This window comes from Aphelocoma coerulescens, chromosome 1A, assembly GCF_041296385.1.
Source record: "Aphelocoma coerulescens isolate FSJ_1873_10779 chromosome 1A, UR_Acoe_1.0, whole genome shotgun sequence".
Lineage (NCBI taxonomy): Eukaryota > Metazoa > Chordata > Aves > Passeriformes > Corvidae > Aphelocoma > Aphelocoma coerulescens.
Genome location: NC_091014.1, coordinates 19,855,591 through 19,881,919, shown reverse-complemented (window position 1 = coordinate 19,881,919; position 26,329 = coordinate 19,855,591). Strand labels below are relative to the sequence as shown.

The 26,329-nt window shown below is 42.3% G+C and overlaps 1 protein-coding gene across 1 annotated transcript; it reads left to right on the top strand.

Annotated features, from left to right (window-relative positions):
- Window positions 1-17,227: 17,227 nt before the first annotated feature.
- On the top strand, window positions 17,228-22,312 carry PIM3 (Pim-3 proto-oncogene, serine/threonine kinase). Its single transcript, XM_068995671.1, has 6 exons — window positions 17,228-17,793; window positions 18,113-18,222; window positions 18,384-18,434; window positions 18,744-19,107; window positions 20,388-20,564; window positions 20,726-22,312. The coding sequence occupies exons 1-6, from the start codon at window positions 17,712-17,714 to the stop codon at window positions 20,908-20,910; spliced, it is 969 nt and encodes a 322-aa protein (XP_068851772.1). The 5' UTR covers window positions 17,228-17,711; the 3' UTR covers window positions 20,911-22,312.
- Window positions 22,313-26,329: the final 4,017 nt, after the last annotated feature.

The following is a 26,329-nucleotide window of genomic DNA, read 5'->3' as shown; positions in this document are numbered from 1 at the left end:
GCGATCTCAATTAATATATTTTACAAACAGAAAATAGCTTTGGCTCTTCTTTGATTGGCCAGCTAAAATTCATTAAGATAACTGGCATTCACTAATGGTAAAATTTACAACACAGCAATAACCTACCAAATCTACCATAATACTATGCCAAAAATAGGGGAAAAAAATCTATTCAATTTATAAGACAAAGATATTCAAAACACTATTCATTAGACAAACTTTCCAAATTACCAACTATTTCAGGTCATCTTGCAGGCCCATCCCAATGTAAAATTTGAGAAAATTTTGCTTCTGACAATTTACCAGATGCAAAGTGGTAGCAGTTTACACAATAAATCAACCTGCTTCAAACATGCAGCACACAGACATGGTATAGCAGAGATTTAAATGAGAAGGTAGTATTATAAAACTATGTCTTTATGAGTCAGTTTGAGGACTTTCATTCTTCCAGATGACAATTATGGAATAATATGATTTTCTATTCTAAAATTCCCTTAACATTTTGTGGAGTTGAAGGACCTCACTTGATGCAAGAACATAATGAAACCAGGAGGGTTCTGATTCTGATTTAAAGATCATTTGAGTGACTAAAAAGGGGAGGAGAGACAAACAAAAACATAATTTCAAAGCATCTACTATAGAATTATACAATATTAGGTAATTCAGATTAAATGAAGACTAAAGGAAAGAAACTTAACTTGGTTAAAACTGGAGCTAGATAGACCTAGAAAAAGAATAAGCTGTAGTTTCTATTGATACAGGCCCAAAATGCCCCTTTTACATATTGTGTTCTGAGAGGAAAATATCATTAAAATGAGAAAAGAGAAGATGATAAGGACAGAAACTTCCTACACCCAGTAGTTTGCTGAGAAGGTGCTGAGGTGGAAAGACTTTTCAAGCATTACTACATACAGAAAGGGACACCTTGTTTACAGTAAAAAAAATTCAACAAAACCCCCATTCTGAAAAATACCAAAGGGAGAAGGACAAGGTAGAAGAGGGGACAGTTCACAAACCCTGTGAAACCAAAAGTACAGTTCACAAGGTTCACAAAACCTCAAAACAACACAAGGTTTGCCCATCCCTTACCATTAGTCATCTACAAGAATCTTTCCTCCCTGACCTCTGATGAATCCGCTCCCTTGCAGTTGTTCCTTCTGCTTTTGGTTATGGTACTCTGTGTTAGGGTGCTACACACACTGACTTTGAGGAATCTTTGTTCTGAGAGTGAACCTACATCTAGCAAAAAGAACAGAAAAAAGGCTTTACTGAGTAGACATAGAAAAGTTTATAACTGAGGAGACAGGCAACATTCTCTGTGTTACATTGGAACACAGCAAAATCCTGCAATAAATTAATTTTTAGCAGCCACCATTGAAACATGGAACTTTGTCCTCCAAAAACATAAGAAATCTATTTCATTAGCAGGAAACATACTGACAGCTTTCCCAAGGAAACTGACAATTTACCTTCATTTTCATCTACCCCACTCTGTCCTTCCCTGCTTTTTGGGACTTGAGGAAATCGGAAATGCTATAATAAGAGGTCCAAGCACAACAAATTTGTATGGGCTCATGACCCACTTTCATACGCAGAAGTAGTTAACAGGGTTGATTTTCCTTTTCAACCATAATTTTCATGAACTTACCTCTGTCTGCAGCTACTACACTAAAGACAGTAGAGTTGCATCAGCCTGCAGGGACTACAGGGATAGAAGGAAGGAGATTGCTTCCTGGAGCTCTACATTTGCATTGGAGACATGAGGTGTGACTTGTGTCACCCTTAGCATAAAGCACTATTTCCTTCCAGCATGAGCAACCACTTCTGGTAGCTCGTCTGTGGGGGAGATGAAGGTGTGCTTACACTTACTGTCAGCATATTTTAAATACTTTCAGGAGATCAAACCCATACATTCTTAAATACAGCAGATGCAATCCTGGACACACACACATGCCAACAACACAGTTCAGAATGGAGTGAAAGGGACAATTTATTTCCAATTAAAAAAGGAATAGAATAGAATTTTCTTTCAACATCACATTTCCTTCCAAAGAGACAGATTTTTTCAGTCAAGATACAATGCTTACAATTTACCCTCCAAAGTCTTGCTCCCAAAGGTTTAGAAAGCAGCTTGATACCAGAATTCAATAGCATGAACATAGAAACTCTCTAAAGCTGCCTTGTATCCTTGCTGGGTAATAATGGGTGAGGGTGGAGTCACATACCATTTGAACAACAAAGCAAACTGTAAGCTATGGTAAATAAATGCCTGAAAGAAAACACCCTGGCCCCACCTTTGTCTGATTCAAATGAAAAAATACCAGTTTCACCCAAACCACAAAGGCACACATACACACAAACACTGCAATTCTAAGTTCCATAATTCGATGACTGAAGCATTTTGAACAGGTGAATTAATGCATCATTGAAAACACTGCCGTGTAAATGAGAACTCACAATATTCATAAAATGCATTTCTTTAATGCTTTTATTTTTAAAATTTTAAAAGTTTCAAAAATAAGTTTCAGAATTTAACATCTCTATTTGTTCTTAAAATCCTATGTAAACACTTTGTAGTGCTTTTACTGTAGCTTGCTACAGTGCTGGCTGCTTCCCTTTGATACAGTGTCTTCCTCAGTTTGTGCCTTACCCTACTAATAGATTCTTTCTTCCTTTGATCTTTCTGTATCAATGAAGAGCACCTACCCTACCTCTTCCTTGTATTCCCTGCTTTCATTGTCTTTCCTTTCTTTCTTGCATGCTTATGTATCCTCTATAAGTGGAAAGGCCAAATACTTTTCTTCACACTTTCACAGTTTTCTTCAACTTCCCCCTCTTCTTGACTGCACATGGCCAGAAAACTGAAAAGCATCTCCCTACTGAACAACAAGCTGCAAAGTCAGAAAGTAGCTGCTATCTTCCTGGAGCCATATAGAAATAAACGATAAGAACAGCCATAACAGGTAAAACCAAAGATCTCTTTAGCCTAGTATTCAATTCCCAACAGTGATGATTAGCAGGTGCCTAGGGGAGAGCACACAAACAGGGCAAGCATAGAATATATAAGCTCTGTACATTCTCACAGCCTCCAGTATCTGTGATTCAGAGATATGATCATGTCTTCTATCTCCAAAGAGGCCAAAGAAGCCTAGGGAGACGAAGAATGAAATATGACTCAGAGAACATGCTCTTAAGTGAAGCACAACTAACTTAAAAGGAGGAAAGAAAATGTATCTATAAATTAATCAAAATATTAAAAGTTGCTCTAAATAAGTTTACTTCAGGTACAGGATGCAGTCTAGCCACAGAAGATATAGCAGTCTGGACTCTGTAGTGCGGTTGTGAAGAGCTACAGGCTGACACTTCCAGATATAAGCCTAAAAGAAGTCCCTGACCCACTTTGGTCACAATAAGTTGCCTTAAAGGATTTAAATAGCAGGTCTTGCTAACACTTTTGCCTGAAGTATGTTAGGGAATACTCACAGATCTACTGTCTAGTTGCATTCGGAAGAGAATGTAGGTTCTTCAACCGGTGTTGGCAGGCATGACTGGTGCTATCAATCCACAGCATTACAGAGCCAGGAAGGAGAACAGATATACCCCATGGCAGCCAACAGTGCAGTGGTTCCCAGTTTTCCATCATCACACTGCCACTGGAGATTGCTACACCTACAGTTTTGCAAAATGGCATGCTGTAGCAATGGACAGTCAGTGCCCTGCTGGTAAAGAGAAAATTCATTTGCTTTATGAAATGTGAGTGTCATTAGCAGAACAGCAAGAAAGCTTTTCCATGACAGCACTCCTTTACCAATTCTGCTTTAAACTGGACAAAGTTCTTCCTAGCTTTCTTCAAGCAACATCAGCCTTCCCATTGTTAAATAAAGTATTTGAAATAACTTCTCTGACTTTGTCAGAAGGAACTAGAAAGAGCAAATGGAAATTTCCAGCTGAAGTCCAGGATAAGATAAAGTATAACAGAAGGTAACAGTATGCACCTAGGAAACCATAGTAGGTTACCTTCCTTCAGTTGCAATAGCTATTTGTAGAGTATACCTGCAAACACAATGTCACAGACAAACCAGTACAACTCAGATTTTTACTTAAGGCATTGTCAGTTAGTACAAGTTTTGATCACTGATGCAGGTATTGAAAAAAAAAAAAAGAGAGAGCATAATTAAATTACACTTAGAGAAAGAGATCTCCCTCCCTGCCCAAGCTCATATTAAGTCAAACATTTCTGCTCCCATGCTGCTAGTCATAACTAGCACAATAATCACTATGGTTTACTAGATATAGTCTGTCCCAGTTCCTCCAGTGAGGTGACAGGGAAAAGAGGAGATTGGATTTTTATGTTTAATGGTTCTTTCTGCAATTTTCTGTTTATTGATTCTATCTGCATAGTAGAGAACCTGGGCTTCTGCACAATTACAAAACCTGGAAACTGAATGTTGCAGTGTTTTGGACTCCTATTAATTTATGGGATCTGAACAGGGTGTTTATACTGTTCTCCCACAGAAGAAGAGAACTAAAGCAATTCCACAGTGAAGGATGTGGTACACTACCTTTCTGATTCCATAGGAAATTCATCCATGTTCCTTCAAATTCCTCCACATTTGACAATCCAGAAAGAATACTTTGTGACACAATAAATATTTGAAGCCTTGAGACAATCTCATGTGATTATCACTTTCCCAGAGCCAGTTATTCTAACAAGGCCAAAAAAGTTTGGTGGATGGCATCAATATCTTGCATAAAAAATATTTTAGGAGAGCCTTTTATGTTCTTGACAATGCATAATCAGATCTTTGGGAAGAATAGATGTCATCACAAAAACAAGGAGGAAACAATATCAAACTGTTCCACATTCAGATATCTTGAGATAGAGAGGTTAGAGGAGAGGTACCCTATTTGCCAATGAAGCAGCGGATGCAGCTCTTCATCATTGGTATAAGAGCAGGCACACCAGGAACCTTTGGAATTAAAGGCAATTTAATAAGTTTACATTTGCAATTTGCTGAATTAGTAGGTATAGTCTGTAGTAGACTCTTGATATATTCTATCATAATATAATGCTCATCTTGTTGGAGTACAAAGACATACTAAGGGCATACATAGTGAATTTTGAATACCAGATTTTTGCCATCTTGCTTCTGTATGAAGCAAGCAGTAGGCAATATTTTGCCTTTTTCTGCACATTTAGGGGTACAGTTTAATACACAAGTGTATCAGACATTTCTTTTTCCTTCATACATTTCTTGTTCCTTCCTACATTATGAAAGCTGGTTTGCTCCTGGACTTGGTATGACATTCATTGTTACTAACACAGTTATGGCATTAAGAAAAGACTCATTACAGTAACAACTAGTCTAAGAGGAAAGCTTTTCCATTCAATTCAATGCATTCTATGATTCCTTATCATGCTCTTAAAGCACATTATGCCAGTTTGTATCATGTTATACAGCAGATCACAATGTATTATGACAATGTTATCTGCAATGTAACTCTGAAACCAGACCAAGCAATGAATTGCACTTGTTCTTTAATCCTTACATTGATTGTTATTTCCTGTCAAAGGGCAAAGTTCAGCAATATGGACAACCACGGACCTACACAAAAAAAAAAAAAACCAAAACAAAAACAAAAGTGAGCAATAAAATATCATTTGACATGTGACATTAAAAATGAAACTAAGTACAAGATGTACTCATTTAAATCTATTTTTCAAATATATGACCCTCAAGACTGATAAATCTTTCTTCTATTAGCTCTTTGACCTGAGGTGAAAAAAGGGGTAAAAACCAGGCCCCTTTGCTCCAGCAAACTTAAATATGAAATAGGAATCATAAAAAGCCAATGGGACAGCAAGACCACAATTGCATAGATGTGTCTGCAATTGTCTTATTTAAATCTCTCTGTTAGCAATGGAAATCCTTTGTAATTCAGTGGAGAAAACCCATTATTTGAGAAATTAGAACGGAGCCTGAAATTCTTGTGAGATGGGAACAAACACAAAAGCACAAATAATAACATGCCAATAAATGTCAGCAGACATTAACAGCTTCTCTTGGGAATTAGAGGTGGCCAGGCAAAACCGGTATCACTGTAATTTGCTGCTTTTTACTTGCACAGAATTTAAATAAACCATAAATATTTTATATTTTTTTATAACACAGGACTTACTATTCTAAGGGAAGTTCTCAGCTAAAAGGATTCAGCCTTAAAATGCTTTATCTTAATGATCAGACCAACAGGTGCATTTGCCACCTTTGTCCCAAGGGTGGCAGTGGCTTTCTCAGGGGCAAGGGACAAAATTGAACAAAGTAATAAATATTAGATTTTAATCTGGTGCCACAAGTCTGGAAGTATTCTCAGACATGTACTTTTTGCACACCTAAATACGGACTTCAACACTCATATAGTGAATTTAAATCTTCTATTTCATTGGAAATTTCATCTTCTAGGAAATGGTATGAAAAGTAATCGTATAGCAAGCAACTCAGCATTGACTCACTCTCTTCTTTTTTACTACAGGACAGATTTGTAATTATGAAGGTTTAGATTTAAACTTCAGAGACACTACCTTCAAGCCAATGTATTTGACACATTTTCAAAATGTAGGAAATTATTATTGAGTTTCTCACATTTTTCTTTTTTTTAAGTATCAGTAATACAGATAAACCAAATTTCCCTGCAGACAGATGGCAAAGAACAGTAATTAAATATGGAATCAAAAAAAGTAAAACATTTTTGTTAAGAAAACCAGGTAACAGGGGAAATCAAAACCATAGGCAGAAAAATTCTCCATTCAGTAAGGACAAGAATTGATTTTTAATAAAATTTGGGAGTAAAAGAAATTCTAGTTCCTGTGAATGTTGTTACAAAAGTAACATGAATATAAATTACATCAGAAAAGGAAGACGACAAAATTGTTAATCATGTGGGAAAAGGCAGAGGTGTTCAGCATGTTTCTGTTTTGTATCTAGAACAAAGCTCAGTGTGCATTTGTACCATAAAATAATGGTGATATATATTTCCTTTTCCAATATTAGCTAAGGATGATGTCGAAGAGAAGCAAGTAAAAATTATCACAAAAAGATAAACAGGCCTGAGTTACTTTCTCCCAAAAAGAATGAGTCATCTGGATCCTTGAAAATTTCAACACATTTTGAAGACTCCAGATTGCCTTTTGTTTTGCCTTTTGGAATTTTTTTTTCTGATGCTTCAAAGTAGAACTGTTATGATGCAAGGGAAACGAATGGTACAGCTGCAACAGGACTATCAATTAAATGGGGAATTGCTAATATGTGTTATCTAATCCCATCAAATACCACTTCCGCTCCCAGTATCATAGAATCATTTAGGTTGGAAAAGACCCTCAACATCGAGTCCAGCCATAAACTGCCAAACACTTCCAAGTCCACCATTAAACCATGTCCCTAAGTGCCATATTTACATACCTTTTAAAAACTTCCAGGGATGGTGACTCAACCACTTCTCTGGGCAGCTTCTTTCAGTTTTCATTTATATGGTCTAAATTTATGCGAGGGCACTATACAAATGTGTGCATTCCTGTTGCCACATATTCCTGTTGGTTGCCTCTCTGGAAGTATGACTGCTATCTCATTGAAGTGTTTCAGCAAGATGACTGCATTGATCCTGGAAAACTGACTCAAAATTATGTAGTTCATTGCTAGCCCACCTAACTAAATGTATCAGCACTTTTGAGTGAAGCAAGAATAACGAGCGAAAGACACAGAGATTCTCCATGTGCGGCAGCAACCTAAACTCTACACAGTAACAGAAGCCACAGGTCTTAACAGAAAGTGCTAGATACCTTTGTCTCTGACCTTAGCTAGAACTGTCTGCACAGGCTTTCTCACATGTATTTTAAATAAAAATCTGGAGAACTAAATATTGTCTGACTTACTATGACAACCAAAGTCTTCAGAAGCAGGACACTGTTATCTGCTCCTGCTATTTGTGGAAGAGAGAGTGGTGCTTGTCATCAGTTTCCTTCTTGAGTGTCATCAAGATAAAAAGGCCTAGTCACCATTTCCTAGCCTAAGAAGTGCTGGATACACTTTGGCTTTTCTACCCACTTTCTTGCAGTCAAGCCATTCAATCTTTTAGAGTTTCCAGCTCCATCAACCTACTAATTATCGATACCTTCTACTTCAGTAGCAGCTAAAAGACATTTTTAGCAGCATGTTCAATACTGCTACCAGCTCCTTCAATACCTTTTTTTTCAGTATCTGTCTTAAATGCAGATAACTTTGTTCCTTTTCACCTGTCCTAGGTTACAATGTAAGATGTGCCCACAAGCATGTATTCTATCACCATCTTCATGAGCTGTTAAAACCAGGTGGGGCAGTGTTCCCTGCCTCCTCCCTCAAGACTATGTCCTGTTAATGGCCCATCAGGGCCTTATCTCATGACTCATCATTCCATTGTGCGATGCTCCACCCAGAGGGAGCAACCATCCTGCATATAAACTGTGATTTTTGAAGACCACAAGCAGTCTTTCCCACTGGATTTCCAGAGGACAAAAGCTACATACCTACCACTGGACCTTCTGAGGAAGACCAGATCTTTCTACACAGGATCACTGCTTCAACAGAACCACATCCATTCACTCCAGGAGGACTGCAGCCACCACCTTATCAGACTGCTGCTGCCACCCTGACTAACAGGGTCAGGTTGTATCTGACTCTATCAGTTTAAATCAGTTTTTTTACCCTGCCTTGTTTTATACATATATATATATATATTTGTAAAGAGCTGTTATTCCTATTTTCCATATCTTTGCCTGAAAGCCCCTTGGTTTTAAAATTATAATAATTCGGAGGGAAAGGGGGTTGCATCTTCCATTCCAAGGGAGGCTCCTGCCTTCCTTAGCAGACACCTGTCTTTCAAACCAAGGCATCACCTCACATGACATATGCATTTTACATCTTAGTATAAGTGTCCTTTTATACAACAAATACAAAAATAATACCTCTGTACCAGGATTTAGAGACCAGTATTCCTTCATCACACAAGATTACCCTAACCAGGAAGGACACAATCAGAATGCCTCAATTGTGATTTCATTTGAAATTTAAATACTCAACGCTCAAGAATAATCAACACTGCCTACCCTCAATAATTGTTTTACTGTTGAACATACCTGAGATAAATAAAAGTTATTAGTGGACTCCACAATGGTGTCCATGGAATCTTGTGCTCAAAACCACACACCCTTTGTTTCAGAGGGTGCTATACCCAGAGTACCATTAGCCTGGTAGAAGACCTTATTTAGAAGCTACAGCTGTGCCTCTTCTTAGTGCCAAGAGTCAAGAAAATAGATCTTTCCTTCTTTTATATGGCCTTAACCACTGGGGTATTTTAGTACTTTCATCACCACACAAAGTTTCATTCACAAGTGGATGTTTGTTGTTGTTCACTGCCAAACTCTATTAGGTGCCTTTTTAGACATACACTTCTTCTTGATGAATGTCCACAGTACTGAGAGTTGGTCAACAGTGACTGACAAACAATTCAAGTAATACATGCTCTTCTTCAACCAGGGTGGACTTACTGTCTTCCGTGTCTTTGCTTTTGCTGCCAAATTGTGTTATCTTTTCTTGTTTTTCTGAGGACATATTTTAGATTGGCATAAGAGACTTATTAGCTTGAAATATGAGTGAAATCATCCTTTCAGAAAATGTAATAGCATGATAGCATATTTTTTACTAGATTTTCACATTTGGAAGACAATTTTAAAAATTATAAGACACTGATTAACATAGACTATGATATTCTTTATGAAGTCCATGGAAACACAACAGAAAATGAAATATTATTATCATAAAGTTAGTATTCTACTACTGATAAGACACACACAAGGTGTCCTTTGGTCATACAGTCATGTGGTTTATGGTACATACTTTAGTTACCTATGAATAAAACACTGAGCAAGGACAGCCACTATGTTTTTGATTATAATACAAGTATTAAAGTACATTCTGCTGAGCCTTGATCAAAGATCATTTAGGGATACTTATTCCTTCCCTTTTTTTGTTACTATTACTTTAATAGTACATTAACAAATCAGGTACCAACTTTCTGTATATGCTAAATGGAACTGTTCTTCTCATTGACTTAATCTAACTTCAAAAAATAGAAAAGGCTGCCTATTCTGCCATGACTAATTATAGTTACAGAAAAATTTACTCAATACGTAACTTTCTCCTCCACGTGAACGTCTGTTTCCAATTACACACACTAGCACAGTATTGAGGATCCTCTGTACAAAGACATCAGCTCAGCTTGCTAATGCTGTTCTGTATCTAACACTAACAACAGTAGCCATGACTGTGGCAGTTCTGCAGAGGACTACACATGGGATGCATGTGCAGGAGAGGAGTTTTTGCTGGTTAATAATTACAACCTTTTAGATTAGCAAAGACCAGAAACACCAGTAGTTTGTCAATCAGAGAGCTGGGGCACACACATACAAAGTAATCTGGTGGTTCCCTCCTGTATATGGCTCAAAGAACAGATCTTATTGCTGTAATTACAGTAACTCCATAGTATTTTTCTCATTACACAGTGGTCAAGAAGCTGAAGAGGAGAAAGTGGAAGTGGAAGCACACAGGTTGTGATGCTAAGATAGTAGGAAAGGTCTGAATGTTTATATTGCTGAATTTTGGCTCATCAAGCCTTAATTAGGAACTTATGTAGTCATAAAACTGGTTGACAATTTAAACTGTTGTGCCAAAGTGCATCCACCTATTGCATTTGAAATGTGAACTTATTCCATTGTGTTCATATTACAACTACCATATTATTATAACAGGTCTTCATTTAACTCGCCCACCAACTGTCCTTTCAGTCTCCTTTAAATTACTCCTCTTGCTTTTAAAATTAGAAATGTATCTATATATTGAGTAGAAATTAGTAGCATAGGACCACATAAACATAATATTTTGGTTTACAATGTTGGTATTATGTTTGAGTTTAAATTTAGTGTCAAGATTCAAGAAAGATCAAGTGAAGAGCTGACAGCTCTGTATATTGTCTTTTTGCAAGTCTTCAGCAATTTTATTACTTATTATCATTATAATTATTTAAAACCAATTAAACTTTTCTATCCATTCTCAAATATAGAAAGACACATTCATATTGGCACTGCCTGTTGTAATGAATTTATTATTAACAAATTGCTGAATTATTTTAGTGGGTGTACAGCCTTTTGGGTCAGGTCACAGATACAATGGAATGATCTAAATCTTATAACTGTGGTGGTCACAATTCAGATAAGGCTTTCATATCTTCACACTTCAAAATTTTCATACAAGAATTTTGAAAAGGGAAGGTAGAACAGAATCCAGTTTCATCTATACTCTAACATGTCTATAAAATTCAATTAAAATTCTATAAAAGTCACAGAAACAATGCTTTTTATTTGCTTCATCCCATACAGCAATGATACAACGATACAATAAATGTCCCCCTAAATTTCTATACAAAATCTTGAGATCATCTGTTCTAGTGTTTCTTTAATTTTGATGGAAGGATTATTTATTCACCTACTTTTGCAACTTAATAATTTTACAAAATAACAAATAGAAGCAAACCTTGGCTTTTTTGCTATTACTTCTCTTATTTCCCTCCTTGATTTTATTTGGTGCATGTGGGCAAATACAAAATTCATTGAACACTTTGTGATGTCTTACTATTTCCATCAATACATAGATTATAGGTTGAAAAACACTCATTTTGAAAAACACCCATTGACCAAAACACCGAGATAAATTTTTCACATCATTGCAGCAGTTTAAATATAACACTACTGGCACAAACAGAACTACAGGAGCAAATATAGGACTTTATTAAAAATTCCTTGTTACACAAACTACTCTACCACTTTGGCTCACTCTATATAATAAAGACTCCAGAGCAGGCAGAGGTGGACAATATTCCTTACTCCTTACTTACATTCTTTATTCATTAATTTGCTGATGCCAGTATCAACTCATTCTACAAGACATAAAGTCGGTTTCCACATTGAAATTTGATACTTAATATCCCTTCTACTATTTTTATCCTCCAATTATAACTCTGAATACACTTGTTATCACTAAAAATACAATACTCTTTTTAATCTTGTTACATTCTTGGCCTTTGTGACTTGGCAGTGAGTTCCATGGTCTAATTACAAGTTTTATATGTAGAAGTAATTATAGGTTGGGTTTGGTTTTTTTTTCAGTTTTGAAAGTTACCTTTTAATTCTCCTTGATGTTCCTCAGCTCATGTTAAATGAGAGAGAACACAGTCATCTGATCCATGGTACCTAGACCATTATTTTACTGTATCCCCTTTCTTGATCTTCCCTCTAAAGTGGCCTAATCTTTCAAAAGAGGGTTTTTTTTCATATCCTCAGTCATTCTCATTACCTTTCCTTGATCCCACTTTAGTTCTTCAATACAGCTTTTGAAAGAGGGAAAACAGCTGCTGAAAGTGTGCAATCTCTCTACTGAATACAAAATGCCACCTGCATAACAGTGGAAGATGAGGTCCTGATAACTCAGTTCTGTGCAGAGTCATGCTTTTTGTACCATAAATATTAATGTTCCAGAGACTTTCCAGTCTGACTTCACTTGACACAATGTCATGGTATCTAATGCAAGTTGTTCATCAAACCTCTAAGTTCTTTTTACACATGGCCATATCTTCTTGCATTATTTTAAATCCAGCTTCAGTACTAAGTCTTCAGTTACCAGAGAATTACATACACAGTGAGGCTCTATTACCTGCCTGTACTTTACTTCTAGGTCTTGTTGTTTTCTCTCAGTTCTAGCCTGGAAAACTCTTCCTGTGTGAGACTTAAAGAGCTAGAGAATACCAGGTGGGGAAAAAAAAATAAATTGTAGATACTTCTAGACTGTTATGGTAAGAGGTTAACTCTTAACCTTCTATCAAATAAACAAAGTAGACTGAGCTAGTAGAGCTTCATGTTTTAACATACCAGTCCTAAACTTTGTATTCTCTTTGAAAGCCTTTTCAGTTTTTCAACCTTCTTTTAATAGTACCCTCAATACTGGTCTCACTAATGTTTATGGTAGGAGTCAACTTTGACTGAATACACTCAGGATATTGATTTCTAAAGGGAAAAGAATGTGCCATATGTGGAAAAGTATGGTGTGTTACTGATGAAGTTGTCAACATCTTTCTATTGAATACGAGTCAGCAGTGCCCTGGCAGCCGAGAGGGCCAACCTCATCCTGGGGTGCATCAGGCACAGCATCATTGGCTGGGTGAGGGAGGGGATTGTCCCACTCTGCTCTGCACTGGGGCAGCCTCACCTCGAGTCCTGGGGGCAGTTTTGGGTGCCACAACATAGAAAAGATATTAAGCTATCAGAGGCTGTCCAAAGGAACAGCCATCCTGAATTTCCCAAGGACAAACTATGTTTAGTCACACTGATTGTCTTCTACAACTACATTACAGGTTCTCTGGGTGAGATTAGAGGAGGTGTTGGTCCCCTTGTCTTCATCCAGAACTCTGAGAGTTTTTCAGCATCTGCAGCCAAATTGGGAAGATACATTAAAAACTGGCCAGATCATGGGCCTTAAAGCATCCATAATAACTGTTTCAAGTCCAATTAGCAGGTGATTCCAATGGCTATTTCTTGGGATCAATAAAATGGCTGATATTATTTAACTTTTTCATCCATGACCTTTGGAAATACAAGGTGACACCAAATCAAGGGGGCTGTTGGTATACTGGAGGGTATAGCTGCTATTCAGACCTCAACTAGCTGAATAAATGTATAACAAATACATCTGTAATGGACTTCCAAAACCAAGAATGCCAAGGTCCCACATCTGGGACAGGATGTAATTAGGGAGAAGTGCAGGCTGGAACTAACGGTTCCACAGGAGAAGACCCAGTGGACCACAAACCAACAAAGTCAGCAGTGTGCGCCTGTGGTAATGAATACTGACCACATCTTGGAGTGCCACAGCCAGCAGGTCAAGGGACATGATTATTGCCCTCTCTTCAGCACAGATGAAGCCACATCTAGAGAACTGTGCTCAGTTTGTTCTCTTGCCAAATAACAGAGAGACTGAAGAGAATCAAGCAAAGTGGCATTAAGGGAGCTAGGAGCTCTGACATATAAGGAGGTTGAGTGACCTAGAAATACCAATATTGTCATAAGTTTAATGGACTGCCAGAGCATTCTTAGCAACATTCCTTATGGTCACATTATGAGAACAGATGTATTTCGGTAGTCCCAAGAAGACCTACAATGGCTATAAGCATGTATTAGAGCCCATTAATGTCACTGGCGCAGCACCTGATGATGTGCCACAGCAAACTTTGAGCTGAGCTCCATACAGACATTAGAAGGTAGCCTGAAGGTAGTACTGTTCTGCAAGCGTAAACTCCCATGGATCTTCCATATTTCTGTGCCTGACAAACTCACTCCTGCTCAGGGACTGTTGCACAGAAAAATGACTTCTAAATCAAACTGGCATCCTACCCATGAATGATTTTCCATTTATAGTTGCAAAGCCACTGTTAAAGTGGCCAAAGCTAGTTTATAAAATATTTCTGCAGCTATAATTGTTTAGGACCACTGAACTGCATGTTCCAAGCCAGATCAAAAGAAGCACCACAAACCCATGAAAGGCTTATGTGTAAAGACAGGGTAAATTCCATGTCTGGGATCCATCTGTAATTCTGTCAAACCAAGAGCGCTTGTAGCTGTATACAAATTAAATGTCTGTCTGCCAAAATTAAGTGAATAAAGAACAAATACCCCCTTATCATTTTTATTTTTTTTACAGTAACTACCTTGTTTTCTTTAATGTTAAATGTATAATAACCTCCCCTTTTACACTGGTGTGAAAATACAAATCAGATTAGGAGTTACACCAATGCCAGGATTGATCCCAGAATTTTTAGATTACCATTTTGTTACAAATGTAGATGTGTAAAGGTATGTCATGGGTTTTTTTGACAGCTGACACAGCTTAACAAGATGTAGCTTAAATGCAACAGGATTTTGAGAGAACTGTATTATTTCCAGAACAGGTTCAAGGCAAGTGTATTGCTGACTTACTATAGATTGGCCATGCACTGAGATGAATTTAAGAAATTCCAAATACAGTTGGAATGACAAGCCCTGATGTTTTTGCGGACTAGTGATACATGCATGATTTTTCATGCCTGGTCATGTAAAAAACCCAGGAATTAGTAACAACTTGCAATGTTAATTCCATAAATAATTAGCACCTACACATAGTAATTTTTACAAATGTGATCTGAGATAGCCAAAAGGCATGGTCTACCACAAATTTTTTAAAAAATACAAAAAAAAAAAAAATCCCCAGCTTTTTTATTGCTTTATCTCATAAATCCAAATCATTTGCTTTAAGGAAAAACAAAATCCATAAACATGAAACCTCCTGAATTCTTCAATAAACTCTGTGGTTTATTTTGGAGCCTCTGCAAATTGGTCTGTATGAGAAGTGGTAACTTTTATAGCCCAACTGATCTATCTTCAAAAAATACATTCTGGGACATGAAGGGTTGAAACTGCGCCTGCAAACTTGACCTTCACATCAGCTGGTCAAATCTAATAAAAGACATTACCTCTCCCTAGAAGCCGTTGCTTTGTTTATGGGCACGACTGCCCGAGATCACAGCACTGCTATTACCAGACAATGCCAACTGCAAGGCTCTCCCCGAGAGCCCAGTGTGGGAGGGGCTGCCAAAAACACCCTCACGCCGGGGATCCCCCGCGGAGCACCGGTACCTCCAACGCCGCTGCTTTTCACTGCCACGCACCTGGGGGGTGACAGGGTGTGGACGGGCGGCCGCCAAGCTGTCTGCAAACGGCGGGGTGCGCCCCGCCTGAGCGCCAGCCCTGGGCGCATCTGGGCTGGGCTCTTAAGTAGCTGCTGGAGCAGTTATTAAGACGCTGTTGCCCACCCAGCAGCGCAGTCATTAATTTCTAAAGCAGTGGCCCACAGCTTTGCTGGACAGACACTCGTCAAAATCCCCTGGACGCCCTCGGGCTTCTCCCTCCGCCTGGGCGCGGCCAACTGTCTCGGTCTCCCCTCAGAGGAGGCCGGAGCCGCGGGCCCGTCAGGCACAGCGCCCCGACCGCGGTGACCAGCGCGGCCGCCGCCTCGGGGCACGGGGACCCCCCGCGAGCCCCGTCGGACGGGACGCGCCCCCATTCCTGTTGATGCAGCGCCCCCTGCGGGGCGGGGCGGGCGGCGGCAACGCCGGCAAGCGGAGCAGCTCCGTGCCCTCTCCCGGCGCGGCGCCTCGGCGGGGCGGGAAACCCTCGGCTCCTCCGAGCCGCGCTGCCAGGACTCCGGCGCCCGCCGTCGCGCCGCACCGGCCCCGCGGGGCTTCCGCGCAGGGGAGGTGACTGACAGAGGCAGGCGCGGAGGGCAGGCGCCGGCGTCCCCCCGCGCTGGCACGGAGCCGAACTGCGCCGAGGCGACGGGGCAGCGCTGGGGAGGAGGAGGAATCGCTACTGAGGGCGAGGGAACGCGCCGCATGCTCACTGGGGAGCACCGGCTGGCAAAACGAGCGGGCTCCGACCGCTGTGCCGGGGCTGCCCGCGCCCCAGAGAGGCTCCGCGGAGCCGCGGCCCGCCGTGCCCCGGCGCTGTCGGTGCCCCGCCCCCGCGCAGCCCCGGACGCGGCGGCTCGGAGCGACCTTCCCGCAGCCCGGGGCGGGGCGGGCCCGGCGCACCGCGCCGCGGCATTCCCGCCCTGCCGCCGCCTGGCCGCGCGCCGCCGCATGCAAATGAGGGCTCTCCTCATTGGGTCGCCCCGGGAGCCCTTTGAAAGGGCGGCCGGCGATTGGCCGCGCGGCAGCGTTAACGCACACGGGAGAATCTCCCCCCAGCCCCTTTTTTTTTTTTTTTGCCGCTAATGTGTGATGCGTTCCTCTCAGACGGTGTGTAACTCTGCGCGCCGGTTACTACAGAACAAGTAGTTCCCAGCCCCCCGCCCTCCCCGTGCCCGCCCGTGTGGTGGGGCGGGACAAGGACGCTGCAGTCGCGGCCGCCGCCCCGCGGGGGCTCCGGCGCAGAGGGGAGGGGGCGGCGGAGGCGGTGGAGAGAGGTGTTTCCCCCCCCCCTCCTCCCCCGCGGAGGGATATCCTGGTCGCGCTCGCCGCACTCTGCCCGCACCAAAATATTGGGAGTTAAGAGGCGGCTCGGCGGCGCCGCCGGCTCAGAAGCGCGCGGGCAGCTCGGCGGCGGCGCGGTCTGTCCTCCGCCCGCCACGGCTCCACTGCGGCGCCCAGCCCGCTCCTGCCGCCGCGGCCCCTGCAGGGGCGGGCTCCACGCGCGGACCCGAAGCCCCCGGACTTGTCTGTCTCTGCGGAGGGTTCTAGTTCTGCCTGCGCTTGCCTGCGCCCCGAGCGGCTTTCGCCGGGTGGAAGAAGGAACGCGGGAGCGGCGCGTTCGCTGACTGCGTTTCTCCGGAGGACTTTGTGCGACCGACGCCTGGACTGCTGCCGGCGGGGACCCCCAAGGATTCCGTGGGTTCCCGCTCTCGGCCGAAGAAGGAGCCGCGCAGAAGCTTTCCGCGGCCCGCCGCCCTCCGCCGGCTCCGGGGAGACGAGAGCCGCGCTGAGCCGGGAGGACGCCGGCGGAGCTGCCGTGGGGAACTCGCCGTTTCGCCCACCCCCCTCGGAAGATGTTGCTCTCCAAGTTCGGCTCGCTGGCGCATATCTGCAGCCCCAGTATGGACCACTTGCCGGTGAAGATCCTCCAGCCAGGTACGCGGCTGGGCTGTCCCCTGCCAGCGCCGCGCCGGAGGGCGCGGACCGGCCCTGCGTTACCGGGGTGTCGGGGTCGGCGTTTCGCAGCCCCCAGAGCTGCATTTATTTCCTTATATTTATATCTTTTTGTTATTCAAGAAGATTACTTTTAAAAAAATAAAACCTTGGTTGGAATCAGGGCAGCGTACGGGTCCGCCAGCCAGAGCATTTGTGGGCTTTTTTTTTTAATTTATTTTTATTCTTCTTACTATTATTGTTATTCGGGCGCAGCGCGGCTGCGGACACTAACGCGGGTGTTTCCCTCTCTTTTCCGCAGTGAAAGTGGAAAAGGAGCCGTTTGATAAAGTCTACCAGGTGGGCTCCGTGCTGGGCAGCGGGGGCTTCGGCACCGTGTATGCGGGGAGCAGGATCGCCGACGGGCTGCCGGTGAGGCACGGGGCGCTCGGGCGGGGGCGGCGGGCGGGAGCGTGGCGCGGGAATCTGCGGGCGCGGGAAGCGGCGGGCGCGGCCGGCCCGGCCCTCGGCGGCGGGGCGCAGGCTGAGCCCGCCCCGCCGCTCACGGCGCCTCCTTTCTCCGCGCTCCGCAGGTCGCCGTGAAGCATGTGGTGAAGGAGCGGGTGACCGAGTGGGGCACGATTGTAAGTACCCGGGGGAGCTCCGGGGGTGCCGCGGGGCTCCGCCGCGGCGGGGCCATTGTGTGGGCGGCGGGGCCCGCCCCGCTGGCGCGGCCTCTGCGTCGGGAGGGAATTTGGCGGGGGTTCGCCGCCGCAGCGCCGCGCCCGCCCCTCGGACTGCGGCAGCGGCGGAGGGGGCCCGCCGGCCGCGCCCTCCTCCCCGCCCTGCACGCCCTCCTCCCTCCCTCCCTTCCCCGCCTCCCTCCCCTCGGCGAGGGGGTGCCCCGGGCCGCGCCACTCCCCCGCTGACCCGCGCCCCCCCTTTCTGCCCAGAGCGGTATCATGGTGCCCCTGGAGATCGTCCTTCTCAAGAAGGTGGGCTCCGGCTTCAGAGGGGTCATCAAGCTGCTGGACTGGTACGAGCGGCCCGACGGGTACCTGATCATTATGGAGCGGCCTGAGCTGGTGAAGGACTTGTTCGACTTCATCACGGAGAAGGGTGCCCTGGACGAGGAGACGGCCCGCGGGTTCTTCCGGCAGGTGCTGGAGGCGGTGCGCCACTGCTACGGCTGCGGTGTGGTGCACCGGGACATCAAGGACGAGAACCTGCTGGTTGACCTCCGCACTGGCGAGCTGAAGCTCATTGATTTTGGCTCGGGGGCCCTCCTCAAGGACACAGTTTATACCGATTTTGACGGTACGTGCCCACCGTTCCCGTGCCCCTCCCGGGGTGATTCCCTCCCTCTAGTTGCCACTTAGCCCGTTCCCAGTGACCGGCCACAGCAAGCAGAGCCCCTGACGCGGGTGTTCATATCAGGTCTATCAGTAATGGAAACCTGTGGACCCGAAGTGGCTTAGGGGTGTTCAGTTGCGTAGGAAAGAAGCGATTCCAAGCAGTGACGCAGCAGTTTATGTTTCCCTGTCTTGGAAAAAGCGGGTTATTTTTCGTAGAGGGCGATCTGTTTACATGGAGGTTTTGCCAGTGTCGGATGTTTCCATGTGTGGATATGCAATTTTTATATGCAGTGGCTTTTTTTAACTCGGAGTGGTACCTCCCCCACTCCCATTCTGCCGGTGTCCTGGAAATCCCGCATTGCAGATTTTAAAGTGATGGGGATAAATGTACTCTCTCGAAATGACTTGCCACAGGGGCTAGGGTCGATGCTTTAGAGGTGGGAAAGCTGAACATAAGCCAGCATGTGACCAGAGGGAGCATTTCCCCCAGTCCTTGGAGTGTGACTGATGTAACCGGGGTCTCGCTCCCCCCGCCCCCAGCTGCCGCAGCACTCACATCTGTTTGTTGTGAAACCCGAAGCCCCGCTGCACGTGACCCTCGGCATCACGAATTCCCCGTTTTGTTTGGTATCCAAGGAGCTCTTGGGCACTGGAGGAAGGGGAAGAGGGGCGGGTTGGGAAAAGCTGCTGCATAGAAGCCCTGGGGGGGCCTTAAAAACGTAGAAATCGTAAGCAGCCCTATTTTGTTTACTGCCCTGTGGAATTGGATAAAGCAGATTAGCCCCGTGTAATGCGGGCAGACCTGTGTTTCACCTTCTTGTCGCCCTCTCCTCCTCCCCGACAGCCCCCTTTGTCCTTTTGTGTCTATTTTTGGTGTGATGCTGCAGACGCCACGTGGTCAGTGAAAGGGAGCTCGCCTCAGTAAACAGTCAGCTGATGGGGCTGTGTTATTCCTTGCAACAAAATAGAACAACCGGATGGGCCAAGTCTGTTGATGGTGTAACCCTGCAGATGACCTGAAATTACACTGTTAATGGCTTTGGCTTGTAAAAAATGTAAAGCTGTTTAGTTTTTTGGGTTTGGTTTTTTGTTTGGTATTTTTTGTTGCTGTTGTTGTTTGTTTTTTTTTTAAATTCCCAAATGCCAAGTTTTTGAATTTAATTTAGCTTTGCCAGAAGGAGCTGAACAATGGGGAAACACTTTAAACTTTTACTCTAATAGTGTGTATTTTTCTGCTTGCAGGAACAAGAGTATACAGCCCTCCAGAGTGGATCAGATACCACAGATACCATGGGCGGTCAGCAACAGTATGGTCTCTGGGAGTTTTGCTGTATGATATGGTTTGTGGAGACATCCCTTTTGAGCAAGATGAAGAAATCTTGAGGGGACGATTATACTTCAGGAGAAGAATTTCACCTGGTAAGTTCTATAGAAGTTAAGTGGGTTTTCTGGTTTTGGGGTTTTTTTAATAGTCCTGTAAATTTGAGCTTGTGTGGGTGGATTTCTGTTATTAAAAAGACTATCAGAATTGTCTTTTTTTTTTACTTTCTTAGTCTAATATGGCTTTTTTTTTATTGCAGAATGTCAACAGCTGATCAAATGGTGCCTTTCACTGAGGCCTTCAGACAGACCAACACTTGAGCAGATTTTTGACCATCAATGGATGCACAAATCTGAAGTAGTGAAGTCTGAGGACTGTGACATAAGGCTACGGACCCTTGATACTGATGTATCTAGCACAAGTTCAAGTAATGAGAGTCTGTGAATTACTAAGGACCTCGCACTGGGAGGGGGAGCTACAAGCAGAAAGACCACAGTGCTGCTGCCAATACATAGGAGGGGCTAGAAAAATGCATTCATTATTCTGTAGTTGAATCTTTGTCTGAGGGACTTGATTTTGTTTTCCCCCTTTGCTGGTTTCTGCTTTGGAATGAGAGATTTCCTTTGGAAACGCTTATGTTTGGGAGTTGCAGGCCAGTACTTAGTCAAAGACTGACCTTATTAAGAAAGCAGTGACCTCTTGAATACATGGTAAACTTTTTTGCTCTCATAGAGCCTGGACTAGATTTTATTTGCTTTTGAGTGCCTTTTTGAAAGCTGCTTCAGTGGGACTTTCTTTTTGAGCTGTCTATGTCCAAAGAAGATCCAGTTCATTATAGGAATTTGCTCCCTTTAGACTCAGTGCTGGAGGAAGCAGCTCCTATGATGCATTGGAGAACCTGTTCGGTGATTGAATGAAGTAGTCCCATCCACTGGTGATGGAATACTTGAACACAGACATTTCACTCCTGCCCCCCTGCCCTTTACAAACCCAACCCACCTCTGCTGCTCAAAATATTTCCTATAGCCTGCACAGAAATATGAACAGGTATATTGGCTTCTTTATCAGAAACATTTATTCATGTTTCCTTTTATCATCTCTACCATTGGGCATGAGAAGCCCCTTTCTCAACTCCCCCCGGCCTTTTGTCACCCTGCGAGTCTTAAAAGTATGTATGGGCATGTCGAATGCACAATCAATGCAATATTCAAGGACTTCTACTTTTTTTTTCCATACCTGTATAATGTGTTTATGTAAGCTTGGTTTTTCCATGTACTATACAGTTATTTATTGTTTGAAATTTAGAAGACCTCCCACAGTTTTCAACTGTGGCTATTTATTTGGTTAATTTATTTGGTTAGAGTTATTCAACACTGTGCTTTCCTCTCCTTCTCCCCATGGGAATTCTAGTGGTTTGCCCATGGCACTTTTTTTCTGCATTCCTGTCAACTTTTGGTTAAAAAAAATAAAAAAAAAATTTCTGACCTTACCAGTTTTTTGTTGGAAGATGGGAAATTGTTGTACAAAGTCTAATTTAAGGGAAATAGAATGACTTTTTTAAGTTAGTCAGTATGCCTTTTGTCTGGTATTAATGTACCAGAAGTGTAAAGTAATGCTGTTTGGAAGGGTTTTAAATTATTGACATTGTACAGTCTCCGTGCATTGGCTCTGGAAGGTAGAGTGGCAGAGTCATAAACCTTAATTTATTTTAATAGCTGTGTTTCTGTGATCTGGTTGCATTTATGCAGCTTGGATTTGGATTTTTTTTCTTCTGTTTAACAGTGTGAAATGTATGGAGATCATATTTTTTATACAGGTATTTCAATTAAACTTTTTGTATATAACAGTTCTGTGTTTGTGTACTTTTTATCTTCACTGTTACTTGTGATGAACTGGGGAACACCAGCTCAAGCCTTGTTAAAGGCCTGCAGCAGCTGACCCAGAGTTACTGGATGGTCTATGCCATTAAGCAGTGACCATTTTGAAAGAATTAAGCAATCCATCACCTGAGCTCTATCTACTCCTCATTCACTGCGTTTGATGTTGGACTGGGGAAAGGAGTACAATACAGCAGCACTGATGGCCTACATAAAAGGGAATTGGCCCTGTAATTGTGGGACTTTTACCTCTGTAAACACTGAATATCAGTGTACTTGTCCTTAAGTACAAGGAAGGATTTCTGTAGCTGCTTGTGGTTGGTTATTGTTTTCACAGTTGATATATTTACTTTCCATTACATTCAGTTTCCTTCTTCCTGCATACACCTTCCTTCTGGGGGTGGATGAGGACTTCCTGTGCCTTTATGGGAAAGGGACAGTGTTTTTGAAGATCAGGGCTACTGTTTTCCTTCAACTCCCTTAGATGATCAAAAAAAGACTGGTGTGTCTGTCACTTGGTAAGAGTACTGGGGAGCACGTGCCATTCTCACCTATAGCAAAGGACAAAGAGAAATGTCCTCAGCATTCGTCTTGACAGGTTGGGAGTCAAGTCCTGCAGATTAACGATTTTATCCTCATCTCTGCAGCCAGAGACTGACCTGACTTGGTCTTTTTGCGGGGGTGGTAGCGATTACTAGGTTTAACTACCACAGATGGATCTATGAGGTGTATTTGAGGATGTGTTCAGTCGTTAAAGGTGCTTTGTAGTTGTCACAGTAAAGGGCTAGGCTTAGAATCTGTTGGTTTTGTTATTTCCCTTTCTGGGGATCTTTCTGCCAGCTCAGCTCATCTGCTATTATTTTGGTTCCCTATGGGGAATATCTCACTGACATCACATCAGTCTCCTGATGCTAACTAGTTCAGACTCAAAATGCCAATGAATAGCAGGAGGTAAATGTGAAGAAAAAAGACCATTTTTGGTCTGCACTTTTCTGATGTCATTGGAGGGAAGGTGTGTAGCTTTTTCTTGGCCGTAAAAAGGAAGCTCAAATTACTCTAGTTGGGGGGAAAAAACCCTAGCCACAGTTATGTCCCTCAATTTGTTTTCTACTTTTTCTGATTTTGTTCCTTTTTTATTTTAGAATTGTTTCTCCAGTTTTTAATGAAAATTTGTACATATGCTAAACCTAGTCCCTGAAAAACTCAGTTACCTATTGTTGGAATTCTATTCACAGAAATAAAAGATTCTACAGTTAAGATTGCTTAGAAAAATCCGTGTCCTATGAGAAAAACACTTAAAAGTGAATATTTTGAGTTTTGCTTTGGAATGAGAAATTCCTTTTGCTTAAGAGGGGAGGTATGCTACAGGAGAGATGATCCCAGCACCTACTGCACTTCTTTAGGGAAACATGTTTCTAACCACAAGTGCTCCCTGGAGAAATTCCAGTCGCTGACAGTAATTAACATCTTCCACTCCAGCGGCTTCACATGTTCACAGCTGTTCAGAGGGATGGCAGCGGGGCTGTACGGGTGAGCTTCAAAGGGCTACCAGAAAAGCGATTCTAAAAACACATTTGTAAAGCTATTGTTGATTGCTGAGCTAGGGACTTTCAACATTTCCACAGGAGCTGTTACTTTCCTTAGCTTCACTAAGAATCAGCGTTGAAATGCTCTGTTTTGAAACATAAAAACTAGGTTTTCACCTTTTGCTACTGAGGCAAAATGCATTAAAAGGATAAAGGTCAAAAGGACAGGGGCACGAGTGCTGACTCCCCTCTGGGATTAGCTCAACATAAAAGGTGCACTTTCAGTGCTGCACAGGCAGCTTTGGTTGTGAAACTCCCCTGTACACTAATAGAAGCCATGTGGCTGAAACACCATATACTGAAAGCAACGATTTGTAAAAATAGCTTTTCATTACAGTTGAAAGTTGGAAAATGATGTGTTAATATAGTTCCATTAGCTGAGTGTTTCTGCCAAAATGATCAAGTTGGTGACAGCTCTTGGTTTCTCCTGTGCTTCTATCTGGTATTAATATCATTAAATGTTATTTCTCTGAGATCCTCCTTTTCATGCTCTCTCCGCACTAGGCTGGTTTTCAACAGCACAAAGCTTGAAAAATAAAATTCAGCAGGTCATTCATATCATTTAAATCAGGGCCTGTTTTAACCTTGAAAAATTGACATAGCAATACTCATACCTATGCATGTATGTATGCTACTGGCTTCATAACAGATATTTTAAACATATTCTAATGCTGAAATATCTCTAACAATGTAGTGTTTTGTGTCATTCATATCTCCAATAAAGCTCATTCCCCTGAGTGCATAACCATACACTCTTTATTTTCTTTTTTTTTTTTTCCTTTTTGTTAACTGAGTTTATATTTACTGAAGCAGCTGAACAAGAGCCCTTTGAACATAACTATCGAAGGATGTTAGGAAGATTGACTAGGGTGTGTTCTCACCAAACACTTATGGTTCTCTCTCAATGGTTTACTGACCTCTGTTGGTGAAATTAAAGTACATGTTCCAAAAATGATGATACATAAATTGTGGAGATTTTAAATCACCACTGGCTGATATTTTTAGATATACCCATATCTATGGTATATATAGCTATGACTATGGCTAATACTTAATTAACTCATAATGCTTGAAAGGATATTTCATTAAAAAACGAAAAATTTTAAATTACTACAAATGCGAACATAGCTTCTCAATAAAAATGGGAGAGGGGAGTATGTATTCAAAAGGTTGTCAAATCTGCATCTGATGTGATAGTGCTAACCTGCCTAGTGTGCCCCCAGTCACCTACATGACTCTTGGCATGAGCGTTTACAAGCATATTAGGCCTCATTCTTCCACTTCATTTCAGTAACCATGAGAAGCACTTGTCTTCTGGCATGCAGATGGGCAGTAATTCTCAGTGGTGTAACTAGATAACAGAATGCTGTGGCCCAAGCAGCCTAGTGTTGATGGAATTTTTTCTACTAACAGCAGTGATGCTACAATTCCTAGCAGAAGTCAAGATGGCAGCGTTTTCGTTTCATGGCAGTACAGTTTTTGATGCTGTCCCAAAATTTTCTCTGCTTGTAAATTTGCTATTACTTAGCTTCATGGTTGTCTGTGATTTAAAAATTTATTTTTGCCTGCAGCATCCCTCCAGGTAGCTGATTTACCAGAGACATATTAAGCTTTGGTGTTATTGCAGAATTGCTGAACAAAGTGATAAGGAGGCCACAAATCCATGCAACTAAAAATGAACTTAAATCTGTATAAGACAGGATTCATAATTATTTTCAGAGAAAGTTTGTCTCATAACTGGTGAATTCATGTTATGACTAAAAAATGTGTCCATATAGACATACTAGCTCTTTTTTTTGATGAAGTGACTAGAGAACTCCAGAGCTGTGGTGTAACTCAAAGCAAAATGAGGAGCAGAAACATACATCCATTTAATTCTTGCAGACATTTTCTTAGCTTGCAATTCCACTCCTTGTGTTCCAATAAACTTAAAAGGTATTCAGTCTTTGTGTCCTTTACTGGTCATAATTATTATTTGTAATATAGCCTGGCACACTCAAGTTTTAAGAAACATTAAGTGGTTTCTAATACTCTGATAAAATCGGCATGTTTATATCTCAGATGCTAGGATTTCCTTTTCCTTAAAATGCTATGAAGGAAATTACTTGCCTGTGGAAACATTCTGCTTACATAATAATATAAATTCAATATAGGTCTCAGATTAGCTGTGTTTAAGATCGAATTAATATGGTCTTAGTAAGAATGTTATCTATTATAGCTAATACTCTGCTAATTGACTACACAAACCATTATGTAAAAAGCTGCTTATACTAGTCCACTAAGAGAATTAGTGAGATGCATACTTCGACTTGTACTGTTTCTCAGGTAAGTCTGTGTTAAACATCAAAGTTAGAATTAAGTCATAGGCAGAAAAGTAACTTGTGGATCAATATGATCCTT

Bases quoted from the DNA above. Each gene is read 5' to 3' on its own strand.
- PIM3 (XM_068995671.1), top strand. From the start codon at position 17,712: ATGTTGCTCTCCAAGTTCGGCTCGCTGGCGCATATCTGCAGCCCCAGT. The intron at 18,223-18,383 runs GTGAGGCACGGG...CGCGCTCCGCAG, and splicing joins GGATCGCCGACGGGCTGCCG to GTCGCCGTGAAGCATGTGGT. The intron at 19,108-20,387 runs GTACGTGCCCAC...TTCTGCTTGCAG, and splicing joins AGTTTATACCGATTTTGACG to GAACAAGAGTATACAGCCCT.